At 50.6% G+C, this 12,732-nt stretch overlaps 1 protein-coding gene across 5 annotated transcripts in view; it reads left to right on the top strand.

Moving 5' to 3' along the window:
- The window catches only part of LOC137653612 (TBC1 domain family member 31-like), a 125,485-nt gene that overhangs the window by 7,191 nt on the left and 105,562 nt on the right, over positions 1 to 12,732 (top strand). For 4 of the 5 annotated variants that reach the window (XM_068387163.1, XM_068387162.1, XM_068387160.1 and 1 more), the window contains exons 2-3: positions 6,644 to 6,770; positions 7,193 to 7,292. In XM_068387163.1, coding sequence (XP_068243264.1) covers positions 7,201 to 7,292 — 92 coding nt within the window. In that variant the 5' untranslated portion in view covers positions 6,644 to 6,770; positions 7,193 to 7,200. The remainder of the gene's footprint in view (positions 1 to 6,643; positions 6,771 to 7,192; positions 7,293 to 12,732) is intronic. The other variant, XM_068387161.1, reaches the window with a different exon arrangement.

Below are 12,732 nucleotides of genomic sequence, written 5' to 3' on the forward strand. Positions count from 1 at the left end.
GATCTCATCCTGAGGTGATCATCCTGTCATCTGATGGGAAGCCTTTGTTGAGAGTGGTGTCAATAATCATGCCTAAGTATACCAGTCTTTGAGTGGGAAGCAGAGAGGATTTCTTGAGATTTACCATGATCCCCAGATCTTGACAGAGTCTCAGAAGCTTGTCTCGGTGTTGAAGAAGTGTTGACACCGAGTCTGCTAGGATTAGCCAGTCGTCCAGATAACGGAGGAGACGGATGCCAATCCTGTGTGCCCAAGATGATACTAGGGTGAACACTCTGGTGAAGACTTGTGGTGCTGTGGAAAGACTGAAGCACAGCACCTTGAACTGGTATTTTCTGTTGTCCAGGCTGAATCTTAAGTACTTCCTTGAAGATGGATGGACTGGGATCTGGAAGTACGCGTCCTTTAGGTCCAGTGTGCACATGAAGTCTTGCGGTCGTACTGCTAGTCTGACCGTGTCTGCTGTCTCCATGCTGAACGGAGTTTGTTTGACAAACTTGTTGAGGGCTGAGGTCGATGACTGGTCTCCAGCCTCCAGACGCCTTCTTTACAAGAAAGAGTCGACTGAAGAAGCCTGGGGATCCATTGAGGACCTCTTGGAGAGCGCCCTTCTTCAACAGGGTCTGGACTTCTGCCCGAAGGGCTTGCCCCCTTGCCGATCCCATGGCAAGGGAGTTCAATGACACTGGATTCGTGGTCAGGAGAGATAGAGATGTTATGAACGGGACGCGATATTACTGATTACGGAGATTGTCCAGGAATCGGCCGCGAGTTGCTTCCACCTGTTTGAGCAACTCTGTAGGCATCCCCCCACTGGTGAAAATGCAGGGTGTCTGCCTATCCTAGTGTTTGCGGCCTCGGCTGCTCCCTCTAGGATTCTTACCTCCCCTGGAGGACTTTTTGCCTTTCCTGTCTGACAGGAAAGGGCTTAGACGCCATTGTCTTCGCTGCAGTTGTCGTCGTTGTGGTCTTGGTTGGACAGGACTGCTGTGGTGCTGGAGGTTTATTGGGCTTAGATGTTAAAGTCCTATGGAGGAGGGAGTCCTAATGGGACTTCCTCCACCTCTCAGCAGCATGTTCCACATGCTCGAACAGAACAGACCCCTCTATGGAGGGATGTCTGAGCCTGTTGATCTTGGCACTAGGGACCTTCTGGTGGAATCTCTTAGCTACTGTATCCCGACGTTTCAGGATGGTATTTGCTCACAAGTTCGAGACTTGGTGGTCCAGAAACTCAATCGTGCGAGTACCTGAGAGAAGGAAGGTTTCCATAGCTTTCCTGGTACGTTCCTTGGAGAAATTATCAGATCGTATCAGGATACTTAAGGTCCCCAACCAGATATCAAGACACGAAGTAGCTTGCATAGCATACTTCGCGACCTTCTGGTTGAGGATCTCGGCTGCCGAGAACGAGACCTGCCGGTTGGAGAGTCTCTCGAGGAACTCCCCTGGTTAGCTCTTCCAGCAAGTGGTGAAGTGGAAGAGCTGAATAAGGCTCCTCCGGGATCTCAAAGTACCTCCTCTGCTGTACAAGAGGAGGTGGGGGGAGCTTGTTCGTAGTACCGGAATGGTTGGAGGAGGACATCTCGGAGAGCTGCTGGGTGATCTTGTCCCTGGTACTCTTTACCCCTTGAGACCAGGGCAAGGCTGCACTGGTCTTAGAGGGCTTTTAAGTACCAAAGACACGGTCCTAGACCGTGTTTGTCCTCTGGAAGGGGATCTCTGGGTCGGAAAACCCTTTGAGAACCCTCATTAGAGTCAGAACCTGCCAAAATGCGTGTTCTGACTCCTGCTGGTCTCCTCCTGTTGTAGGACTTGCAGTGAAGTCTTTTTCTATCCCCAAAGGCTCTTCTTGGGGAGAGTCGCAGACATTCCCTGAGTGGCTGGCTGGCTCCATCCTAGCCCTTGTGGAGGACTTTGGCAATGTTTTGGAGTCTTTAGATTCCTTCCCGGGGAAGGATGTAAGACTCCAACATTGATGAGGGTGGCATGTCCCTTCTGTGAGGAACTCTCGGCGTGAAGAGAGGTTTCCTCCATTGGTGCGATGGAGGAAAATCTCTCTCCACGTGGTTCCTTGGTGATGGGAGATCTTCGTCCGAAAGGGAAGGAGAGTTAGTCCGAGAAATAGGAGGAACTTGCCTTGATGTTCTGCGTGGAGTCAGTTTCGCGCACGGGAGAATATTAGCGTTCGCGTGAGGGAGAATATTGGTGCTCGTGCGTGGGGGAGAATATTCGCGCGGGTGCGCGGTGGAGAATCACGATGTGCACGCGGGAGAGTGTTCGCGCGTGTTTGTCAAAGAATTAGGGTGCGCGCGCAGTAGAATCATGATGGGAGCACAGGAGAATGTTGGCGCGTGTCTCTAGGAGAGAGAGGGCGCTGATGCGCCGGTAAAAGATGGCGCGGATGATGGCAACAGGGTTGTTGCCTCACGTATGAGCTTTCGTGCAGGAGATTGATGGTGCGCAGGTTTTGCCTGGCGCTCAGGAGAGCGTGATGTGGGGCGCACATGTTGGCGCGGAAGAGTGCTGGTGTGCAGGAGAGCACTGTTGCGCAGGAGAACGTTGGCGCGCAGGCGAGTTCTGGCGCTGTAGGAGATCGTTGGCGCATATCTGTAGGCATAGGGCGCGTGAGCTCAGGGCTCGTCGGTGCAGGAGAGCCCTGGTGCGCAGGAGATTGTCGGAACTTTCGGCCTGTTGGCGCGTGAGGTTGTTGTCCACCGTTAGGGCGAGCAAGATGAGTGGTGCGTCGCTGTGTTGTGGCCTGACTAGCTGCTAATTAGCGCTGGTCAAGTTGCGTGGTTGCGCAGTATGTTGGCTCACTCAGGTGGAGCCGTGTTGGTCCCATGCAGGAACGGTGATGGAAGGTCGGCAGGTCTGTCAGGTGGAAGGTCGACGTGTCCTTTGAAAGGACGACCATCCACCGAAGGAAATCGCGAACGATTTGCCGAGAGGTCCAGGACATAGTCACAAGACTGGTTGCAGGTGCAGTGATGGACGATCGGTCTAGAGGCTCCTCTGCGGGGGACTGCATAGATGACGTTGAACCAAAGAGGCGCCTCTTCACCGCAGGTGAAGGAAGACCTCTATGGCAAAGAGGAAGACGAGCCTTCCGATGGATGCTCCCTCTGGGGGCCGTTTAATCAGCAAGCTGACCGTCAGCAGTCCTCCAAAGAGGAGGCTCTGCAAGTGAACTATCCCGAGGTGGAGAAACACTAGCAGGAGAGACTAGATGAACTTAGTTTCCCCCTCGGAGGATGGTCAAGAACGGGGGAAACTAAGCCGTCAGCTACTGAAGAGTCTGGAGTGGCAAAGGAGATGGGTGACGCCGCATGGGACACCTCTGACGCAACAACGTCGACAAGAGTCAGGGGATCTACCTCTGATGGTGACGACGATTGCTTGACAGCAGCACCCAGGCGCATGTAATCAAGCAAAACCTCCTTGGAGGGCGAACCCGTGAGCCCCAAGGAGGACCAAATCTGAAAAAGGGAAGTTAGTGACACAGCCTCCCCCAGTGGGAGAGGTGGAGCTGCTTCGCTAGGGAAAGCAACGTCATCTCTCGAGACCCGAGGTTGGTTAGAAATAATTCGGTCTACGCTACTACTCGACGGTCTCTCGAAAGAGACCGACTGAGTAGGAGCTTCGGAGGAGGTTTGGGCGACGGAAGAAGAGGCCTTGGGTTTTTCTTCCTTCTAAGCAACCTTCGAAGGAGAAACATCCCGCTTGGACTTCTTCCACCGTCGCGAAAACCTCTCCCACTTGGAGGAAGACCGCTCCTTACACTCACTACACTTATTGACACTATCACACTGTTGGCCCCTACAAGAAGGACAAATGGCGTGAGGAACGGTCTCGACCGCCGACATGAATGTTCCACGGGCGGTCGGGAAGACCAGGGCAGGTCCGCATGGTCGCAGAAGCCAAATTCACGTGCACAGTCTAAGAAAGAGAAAAGAACAAAAAGCATTAATGGCTGCCAAATTGTTGGCGAGGATGAGAGCGGACACGTCCAATCACCATCCGAGCCGAGAGCAAAGTGGGCTCAATCACAGGTGTGTGAGGGGGAGCGGTAGCAAGCTACCCTCCCTACCCCCGCTAACTAGCGGTGTGGGTAGTAAACCCTCATTAAAAATTAATGGCTCGTCATTTCAGCTACGCCGAAAGTAATACCCCTATTAAATAGCGTGGTTTTTTTCCAGTTACTGAACAAACACTCTGTAACTGGGAAAAGTGGGCCATCTTCTGCAATTAATGTCCTGACTATATGCTTACTTTCTGGTCGGAGCCTCTCTGAATTTGATAGCTGATTTCCTCATCTATTTTCACCAAGAGAAGTTCCTCTCAGTCTGTACAGTGATAGGTTATTGCTCAGCCTTGAGCCAGGTCTTTAGACTGAAGGGCTTGGACCTCTCCTCTTTATGGGAGTTATCCATGCTCATGAGGAACTTTGAGCAGTCTTAACCCTCCTGAAGAACTCGACCACCAAAGTGGGACATCATGAGAGTTTTCAGATCTCTCAAGCATTCTCTGTATGAAGCCCGAGGGAGAGTGTATGATCGTGATGTCACTTAGATTGCCTTTGCCTCAGAGAAGAGAGTGGCCGCATTGCATTACCTCTAGTCACTGCAAGAGATGGAAGGTCTCCTTTACCTTTGACCCAGAGTTTGTGGCCAAGGCTTAGAATCTCGCAGTCCACAACCCCAGATTCAAGTCCTCCATCTTCTCTCTACAAGACATGACTAGCAATGGAGGGGTGGACCTGCTTCTCTTATTAAAAATGTCCCTCCTTGGAAATCTGTTTGGACAGGGGTTTGAGACCCTTTCAAGCTCAATAGTTTCTAGTATTGTCTGCAACTCACCATCCTTGTAAGCAATGGATGGGGGTTTGGGGGAGCCTATAAGTCTACATTGCCTAGCCCTCCCTGATTCTAGTTTTATGGAGAGATGCTTGGGTGCTGATCATATATAGGGTCATTTTCTTGGACATTGTCGTGTCCCTTGCCTTTGCCCTTCATGAGTGCCCTTTAAGCTGGCACTACCTCAAGAGAACTTAGTATTTCATACCAGAGTACCAGAAGCAGTTCTCCAGCAATGGAGGGGTTAAGAAACCAATATCATAGAATACAGTCTTTTTGGCTTCATGAGACTATCAAGCATGCTTACCTCACTTCCAGAGAGTCTGCAGGCGAACTGTATTGAATGCAGACTCAGAACTCATGGGTATTGGTATTGGCTCTAACTTTGCTTTCAAGAAGAATCTGTCGTTGGTACTTACAGTATGCTGAATGCAGTAGTCTAAAACTGCCAAACAACCTTTCCAGCCCACTACCTTGGGAGTCTACTCAGAAGTCCCTGAATACTTTTATCCTGTGAACCTGTAGTAGTTGCTCTGCAGGCTGCTTAGCTAACCTTGCTCCTTCATGGGACAAGAAGCATCTTTTCTAAGATAGTGGTCACGATGTATGTGTAAGAATTTAAGATAAAAAAAAAAAAAATTTCCCCTCGCTTTGGGTGCAGCAGTCTTGCCAGTTTATTGCTGGACTTAACATTAGATGCTGGTAAGGTATGCCATCGAGTAGCTTATCATGACTTTGTTTTGTATTGAAGTACCTCCACATCCTCCGGCACAAGGTGGAAAATGGATAAAATATATGCATACCCATTTCTCATATTACCCATACTTTCAAGACATCATAGCCTTAGGGATATAGATTCTTCACTGACAACTTCCTACCAGTTTCTGGTAGGGACCTAGCTTAACTCCTGCAACATCTGCATACTTTGGTAGTTAGGAGGTTGACAGGAGTCATGACTTTTTCTCCTATTCAGGACCAAGGTATGTTGACATTTCCCCAGGCTAGTTAACAAGCCTGATTGATTTTTAGGGACTTCTCCCTCCTTAGAACAAGTCTCCTATGAAATGTCGCAAGTTTGTATTATTAGGATGAATACAAAAATTACTTTTAAAGTTTGTGATTTCATGAGCTCCATGTATTCATGGAAATGATCTAGGCTATTTACAAGAATGTCAATTTAGCTCAGGGGATTTAGCAACTGTCATTCCTTATGCCTCACTGTATAATGGTAAATTATATCCTGTATAAGGTTCAGCTAATCTACAGTATAGTCAAGTCCTAATGATTTGTGTTTGATGTTGAGAACCCCTCTGTTTTGTAGGCAGTCAGTAATTTATCTTAAATTCTTGTACTGTATTACAATTTTTTTATCTGGGCTAATCAGTATTACTTCTTTATTTTTAATGTGCAGTAGACCAAACATAACTGTTTTAAAACTAAACTAAGAAGAGTTAAATTCATAGACAAGGACAAGGAGTTAGTTTATATATGGGGTACAGAGAGGGAGACTACACAGGCCCTCTGCTTGTAGATTACAGTATGCTTGAAGCTGTTGTCTCTAGTTTATATCTCACTGCCTGCACAGTACCAGTTCAGTAAAGCTCTAGAGATTTTCCCTCATAATACTGCGCTTATATCTTTCATTTACATGTTTGTAACTATTTGTGACTATATAACATGCTAATTTGTGCAAGTAAGATAATTGTCTAAACACAGTAAAGTGTTATAACAGACTTTGTTTGGTGTCCCATAGATAAAATTTTGATTTTTTTATCAATTATTTTCAGGGTTCATTAGTGCAAGTACTGTAACCTGCTAAACTTAAACGTTAGAATGATGAGTGTGTGCTTACCATCCAGCTGACTTTAGTGCTGCAACATCAATATTAACTGTTGTCATAACAGTCAAAGCATGGTGAGTATTCCTCAGCTTCTGTAGTACATCAGGGAAGAAAATGAAACCGACTTAACAAGGCCTTTGCCAATTTAATAAACTATACTGCATTTGACTTTGCAGAATTGGAATTTTTTCTCAAGCATACAAGTTATTCCACTGCATATACATATGCTTAAAGATCATAGGAGAGAGTCATGCAATCCTTCCTTTGTTCCAGTGATTGCCTGCCACTTAAATGTAATCTACCTATAGTACTTGAGTAGAAACTGTTAGATGCAGAGATAATAATTGTATGCTTTGTCATGTACTTTACTAAAAATAGTGTACTGTATGATTGAAAATTGTTATTATAAACAACACTGTTCTTCTGAAGATTTTTATTGCTCAGCACCAGAGTCTTAAGTATTGATTTTATATTTTTTTTTATATTCTGGATCTAGTAGCAGCCATGAGGGGTCAAGTAATATTAGATGACATAACTGGTCACATATGGCCTGCTGAATTCAATTTGGACTTGCTCAAATCATCAGATAAACTTGTGTAAGTATTGTACCTGCAACTCTATTGTCTTATGTTAATTCCTGCTAGGGCTACATTATTTTTATTTTACTATGTTTTATATGTGATTTTTTAATGTTCTTATGTGAATACAAACCTTTGTCCTTTAATAGATGGATTCAAGCACAGCCAAAATTTGGTATCTAAAACTTATAAACAAGGTTTGTTCCGTAACTGAAATACAAACCACGCTATTTAATATGGGTATTACTTTCGGTGTAGCTGAAATGACGAGCCATTAGAATTTTAACGAGGGTTTACTATCCCCTAGGGAGTGGTAGCTTGCCACCCCCCCCCCTCACAAACCTGTGATTAGCTCACTTTTGCTTTTGGATGGGTGACAATCAGACGCGTCTGCTCCCACCCTCGCTTATGACATTGATTTTTTGCTTTTTCTTTTCAATGTGTTTGGAAGTTGGCCTCTACCATGCAGAAGTGTCCCGGCTTACCTGACCACCCTTGCGGAACGTTTATGTCGACGGTGGACACAGACCGTCACACCTTATGTCCTTATTGCAGGGGCCAACGGTGTGAAAGAAATAAAGTATGCGGTGAGTGTAGGGAGTGGTCTACCTCCCAGTGGGAGAGGTTTTCCCAGCGCCAGAAGAAGAAGTCCAAACGGGATATTTCTCCTCCAGGGGTTTCCTTGAAGAGAGAAAATCTCAAGGACTCTTCTTCCGTAGCCCGAACCTCCTCCGAAGCTCTCAGTCGATCGGTCTCTCCCGAGGGGCCGTCGAGTGGTAGCGTAGGCCGTACTTACATTCACCAACCTCGGGGTTCGGGAGAGGGAGTTGCCTCCCATAGCGAGGCAGCTCCTCCTCCTCCCCCGGGGGAGGATATTTCTGATAATGTGTTTAACAATGATTTATTACAGCTTTGGGCTTCCTTGGGGCTTCAGGGTTCGCCTTTCAAGGAAGCCCTGTTTGACATAATCAGGTTGGGGGCTGCTGTCAAACAGTCGTCGGCGGTAGCAGAGGTTGATCCTTTGTCTATCGTCGACGTTGTTGTTGTAGGGGCTTCCGACGAGTTAGGTCAAACCCCTGCTATGGTTCCTGATGCAGCTGAAGGCTTAGTTCCCCACTCCGAACATCCTTTGAGGGAGGAGCTAAGTCCAACGGTCTCTCCTGCAGGTGATTCTCTCCCTCGGGGGAGTTCACTGACAGAGACTCCTCTTCGGAGGTCTGCCGATGGTCTGCCTGCTGCCCCCAGAGGACGTATCAGACGGAAAGCTCACCTTCCTCTTCGCCGTAGAGGACTTCCTTCTCTCCACAAGGGAGTTAAGAGGCGCCTCTTCAGTTCTTCGTCTTCGCAGTCCCCCGCAGAGGATCCTCCTCGCCGTGCACTGACCGTTGCAGCTGTATCCCTGGACCTCTCTGCAGATCGTTCACGATCTCCTTCGCCTGCCAGACCTGCTGACCTTCCATCTCTGTCCCTGGCCGCTGACACGCTGTGGATGCCCACGCACCCCGTTATCCAATGGGCATCGGTCCCTTCGGGGCAAAAGGGGCTTTCTCACATTGTGAGTAAGTCCCTTAAGCGCCAGGTATCCCCTGCGCGCCAACGCTCTCCTGCACGCCCACGTACTATGCCGTGCAAGTGCTCTCCTGTTGTTCCTGAGACTGGACTTCAGAAACCACCTGCTCCAGGGACAATGCACCAGCGATCTCCTGTGGCTGAGACTACGCGCCAGCGTTCTCCTATTCGCCAGCGATCTCCTGTACGCCAGCGATCTTCTCCTCGCCAGCTCACATCTGCGCGCCCACGATCTCCTGCTCACCAGCGCTCTTCACCTACACGCCAGCGTACACCTGCACGCCCACGATCTCCGGATCTGGGCGCAGAAGGGAAGAATCTTTCTTCTCCTTCCCGTCAGCGATCTCCTACGCGCCTTCGGACCTCGCCTGCTCGTCAGCCCTCGCCTACGCGCCATCGCGCGCAGTCTCCATCACGTGCACCTGTCATAGCTCCTCTGGTGCGCCCTCCTGCGCGCCCACGCGCTAGGGGTATTTCCCCTGCGCGTGTGCGCACTCCCTCTAGAGCTTAGCGAGTTCCTGCGCACGCGAGCTATCATCTCCGCACGCGCAAGCGCTTGCACACCCTTCGGCGCCTCCTCTGCTGTCGCCAGATCGCGCGCCATCGCTCACCAGCGTGTCAACGCGCCCACGCGTCGCAGATCGCCTGCGCTCCCACGCGCCCCCTCGCCTATGCACGGCCGCTTGCCCACGCGCGGGAACCAGGGAAAATCCCATTGTGCGAGCGCCAGCGCGATTCTCAATGCGATCCCCAGCGCGATTTTCAATGCGATCCCCAGCGCGATTCCCATCGGGATTCACAGCGCGATTCCCATCGGGATTCACAGCGCGATTCCCATCGGGATTCACAGCGCCAAACCCCCCCCCCCCCCCATAAGCTACAGGAATGAGAGCCTCCAGGTCGTCATCTTCACCCCCCTCCCTTTGGGCAAGCGCTTACCAGCACTCCCGCAGGAGGAGGGGAATACTCCGGATAGGTCCAGGAACCAACCTCCTTCTTCCCTTTCTTTTCAGGCAGGCCCAGTTGTTTCTACTCCGAAGGATCGCCCGATCCCCTTCGCTTCAGAGGGAGTCGCTGTCAGTAAGCAGCCATGGTTAGGGCCCCTTGTCAGAGCCGTCATGCAGGCTTTCAAACCTGCCTTCTCTGAGTTGGGCCTCAAATCAATGGCAGCTCCGACCCCATTGAAGAGGAAGGGAGGAGTAGAAGTCATGGTAACTTCTCCCAGGGCCAAGCTGGCTCCTCGGAAGTCCTTGAGGAGGCTCTTCCCCCCCCCCCCCCCAGACTTTCTCTCCCTCTCCTGTGGACGAGGATTTTCCGTCCTCGGGGGAGTCGACCGAGGTGAGACGTTCTCCCATCGCACCAATGGGAGAAACCCCACCTCGTGCAGGAGAATCGTCTCGGGTTGGGGCGGAGAAGAGCCCACAGACGTCGTTGTTGGAGTCCTGTAATCCTCCCAGGAGGGAGCCTAAGGACTCTAAAACCATCCCTAAGTCTTCCTCAACGATTCGACCAGAGCCAACAAGACCCGCAGAGACCGTCCACGTGTCCCCCCAAGAAGAGCCTTTGGAGACGGGAGACTTTGCTGCCAGTTCTCCAGGAGGGGGGCCACAGGAGTCAGAGCACGCCTTCTGGCAGGTTCTGACCCTGACGAGGCATCTCACCGGGTTCCCGGACCCTGAGATTCCTCCTCGAGAGGGCAAGGACACGGTCGTGGACCGAGTCTTTGGCACTAAGAAACCCGCTAAGGCCAATGCGGCTTTGCCTTGGTCCCAAGGGGTGAAGAGTGCCAGGGATAAGGTTGAGGGCCAGCTCTCCGAACTCGCCTCCTCCAGCTGTTCCACTGCTGGCAACAAGCTCCTCCCTCTTCCTCGAGTCCACCAGAGGAGGTACTTTGAGATCATGGAGGAGTCTTGCCTAGCTCTCCCCTTGCACCAATCAGGGGAAGAGCTCACCAAGGGAGTCCCTCTAAAGAGGCTCTTTAGCCGGCAAGTGTCTTTCTCGGCGACAGAGATCCTAAGTCAGGAGAAGGTTGCGAAGTGTGCCATGCAGGCTACTTCGTGGCTGGACATCTGGCTGGGGTCTCTTGGCATCCTGTTGCGATCCGAGGACCTGTCTAAGGAGAGCACCAGGAAGGCCCTGAAGACCTTCCTCCTTTCGGGCACCCATACCATTGAGTTTCTGGCCCACGAAGTCTCGAACTTGTGGGCCAATTTCATCCTGAAACGACATGATGCGGTGGCAGAGAGGTTCCACATGAAGGTCCCAGCCGTCGAGGTCAACAGGCTCGGACATTCTTCCCTTTTGGGGAAGAATCTGTTTGAGCCTAAAGATGTGGAACAGGCAGCTGAGAGGTGGAGGAAGTCCAATCAGGACTCTCCTACATAGGGCTCTTACATCAAAGCCCTATAAACCTCCAGCAGCTCAACAATCTCGCCCGTCCAAGACAACGAAACCGGCAGTGGCAGCAAAGGTAACGGTGTCGAAGCCCTTTCCTGTCAAAGACAAGAAAGGCAAAAAGTTCTCCAGGGGAGGGAAAAATCCTAGAGGGAGTGCCCGAGCCAGCAAACGCTAGGATTGGCAATCCCCTGCATGTCCACCAGTGGGGGGATGCCTACAAAGTTGCGCAATCAGGTGGCAGCAACTCGGGGCCGATTCCTGGACGATTTCCGTAATCAGTCAGGGATATCGCGTCCCGTTCACAACATCTCTACCTCCCCTGACAGCGGATCCAGTGTCGTTGAGCTCCTTTGCCATGGGATCGGCAAGGGGCCAAGCCCTACGGGCAGAAGTCAAGACCATGTTAAAGAAGGACGCTCTCCAGGAGGTCGTCGACGGTTCCCTGGGCTTCTTCAGTCGACTCTTTCTTGTAAGGAAGGCGTCTTGAGGCTGGAGACCAGTCATCGACCTCTCAGCTCTGAACAGGTTTGTCAAACAAACCCCGTTCAGCATGGAGACGGCAGACACGGTCAGACGCAGTGAGACCACATGACTTCATGTGCCCACTGGACCTGAAGGACGCGTACTTCCAGATCCCAGTCCATCCCTCTTCAAGGAAGTACTTAAGATTCAGCCTAGACAACAAGATCTACCAATTCAAGGTGCTGTGTTTCGGTCTCTCCACAGCACCTCGGGTATTTACCAGAGTGTTCACCCTGATTTCTTCGTGGGCACACGTGATCGGCATCTGTCTTCTCCGTTATCTGGACAACTGGCTGATCCTGGCAAACTCGGAGTCGACCCTACTTCGACACCGAGACAAACTTCTGGGACTTTACCAAGATCTAGGGATCATGATAAATCTCGAGAAGTCTTCTCTGCTTCAAACTCAGCGACTGGTATATCTAGGCATGATATTGGACACCAATCTCAAAGCCTTCCCATCAGACGACAGGATAGCAACAGCAAAGGTGAGGAGGGTCGCAGATCCTTTCCTCAGACGAGAAGAACTCCCAGCCCAATCGTGGTTACGTCTCCTCGGTCACCTTTCTTCCCTTGCCCGTCTAGTTCCAAACGGTCGCCTCAGGATGAGATCCCTGCAATGGCGACTCAAGTCTTGGTGGAATCGAGGACACGATTCCCCAGACGTCATGGTCCCTATGGGTCCTGCTGAACGGACGGACCTTCAGTGGTGGGTGACAGACGAGAACCTACGAAAGGGAGTGGATCTTCTCGTCTTCCCCCCGGATTTGATGCTGTTTTCGGACGCCTCAAAGAAAGGGTGAGGGTCCCATGTTCTGAACCACAGGACCTCAGGCCTCTGGTCAGAATCAGAAAAGTGCCTCCACATAAATTTGCTAGAAATGAAGGCCGTATTCCTGGCACTTCAACAGTTCCGACAGTACTGTACCTGGTGGGTCACTCCATGGTGTTGATGAGCGACAACACCACG

The sequence above is a fragment of the Palaemon carinicauda genome, chromosome 14 (genome assembly GCF_036898095.1).
Source record: "Palaemon carinicauda isolate YSFRI2023 chromosome 14, ASM3689809v2, whole genome shotgun sequence".
NCBI lineage: Eukaryota > Metazoa > Arthropoda > Malacostraca > Decapoda > Palaemonidae > Palaemon > Palaemon carinicauda.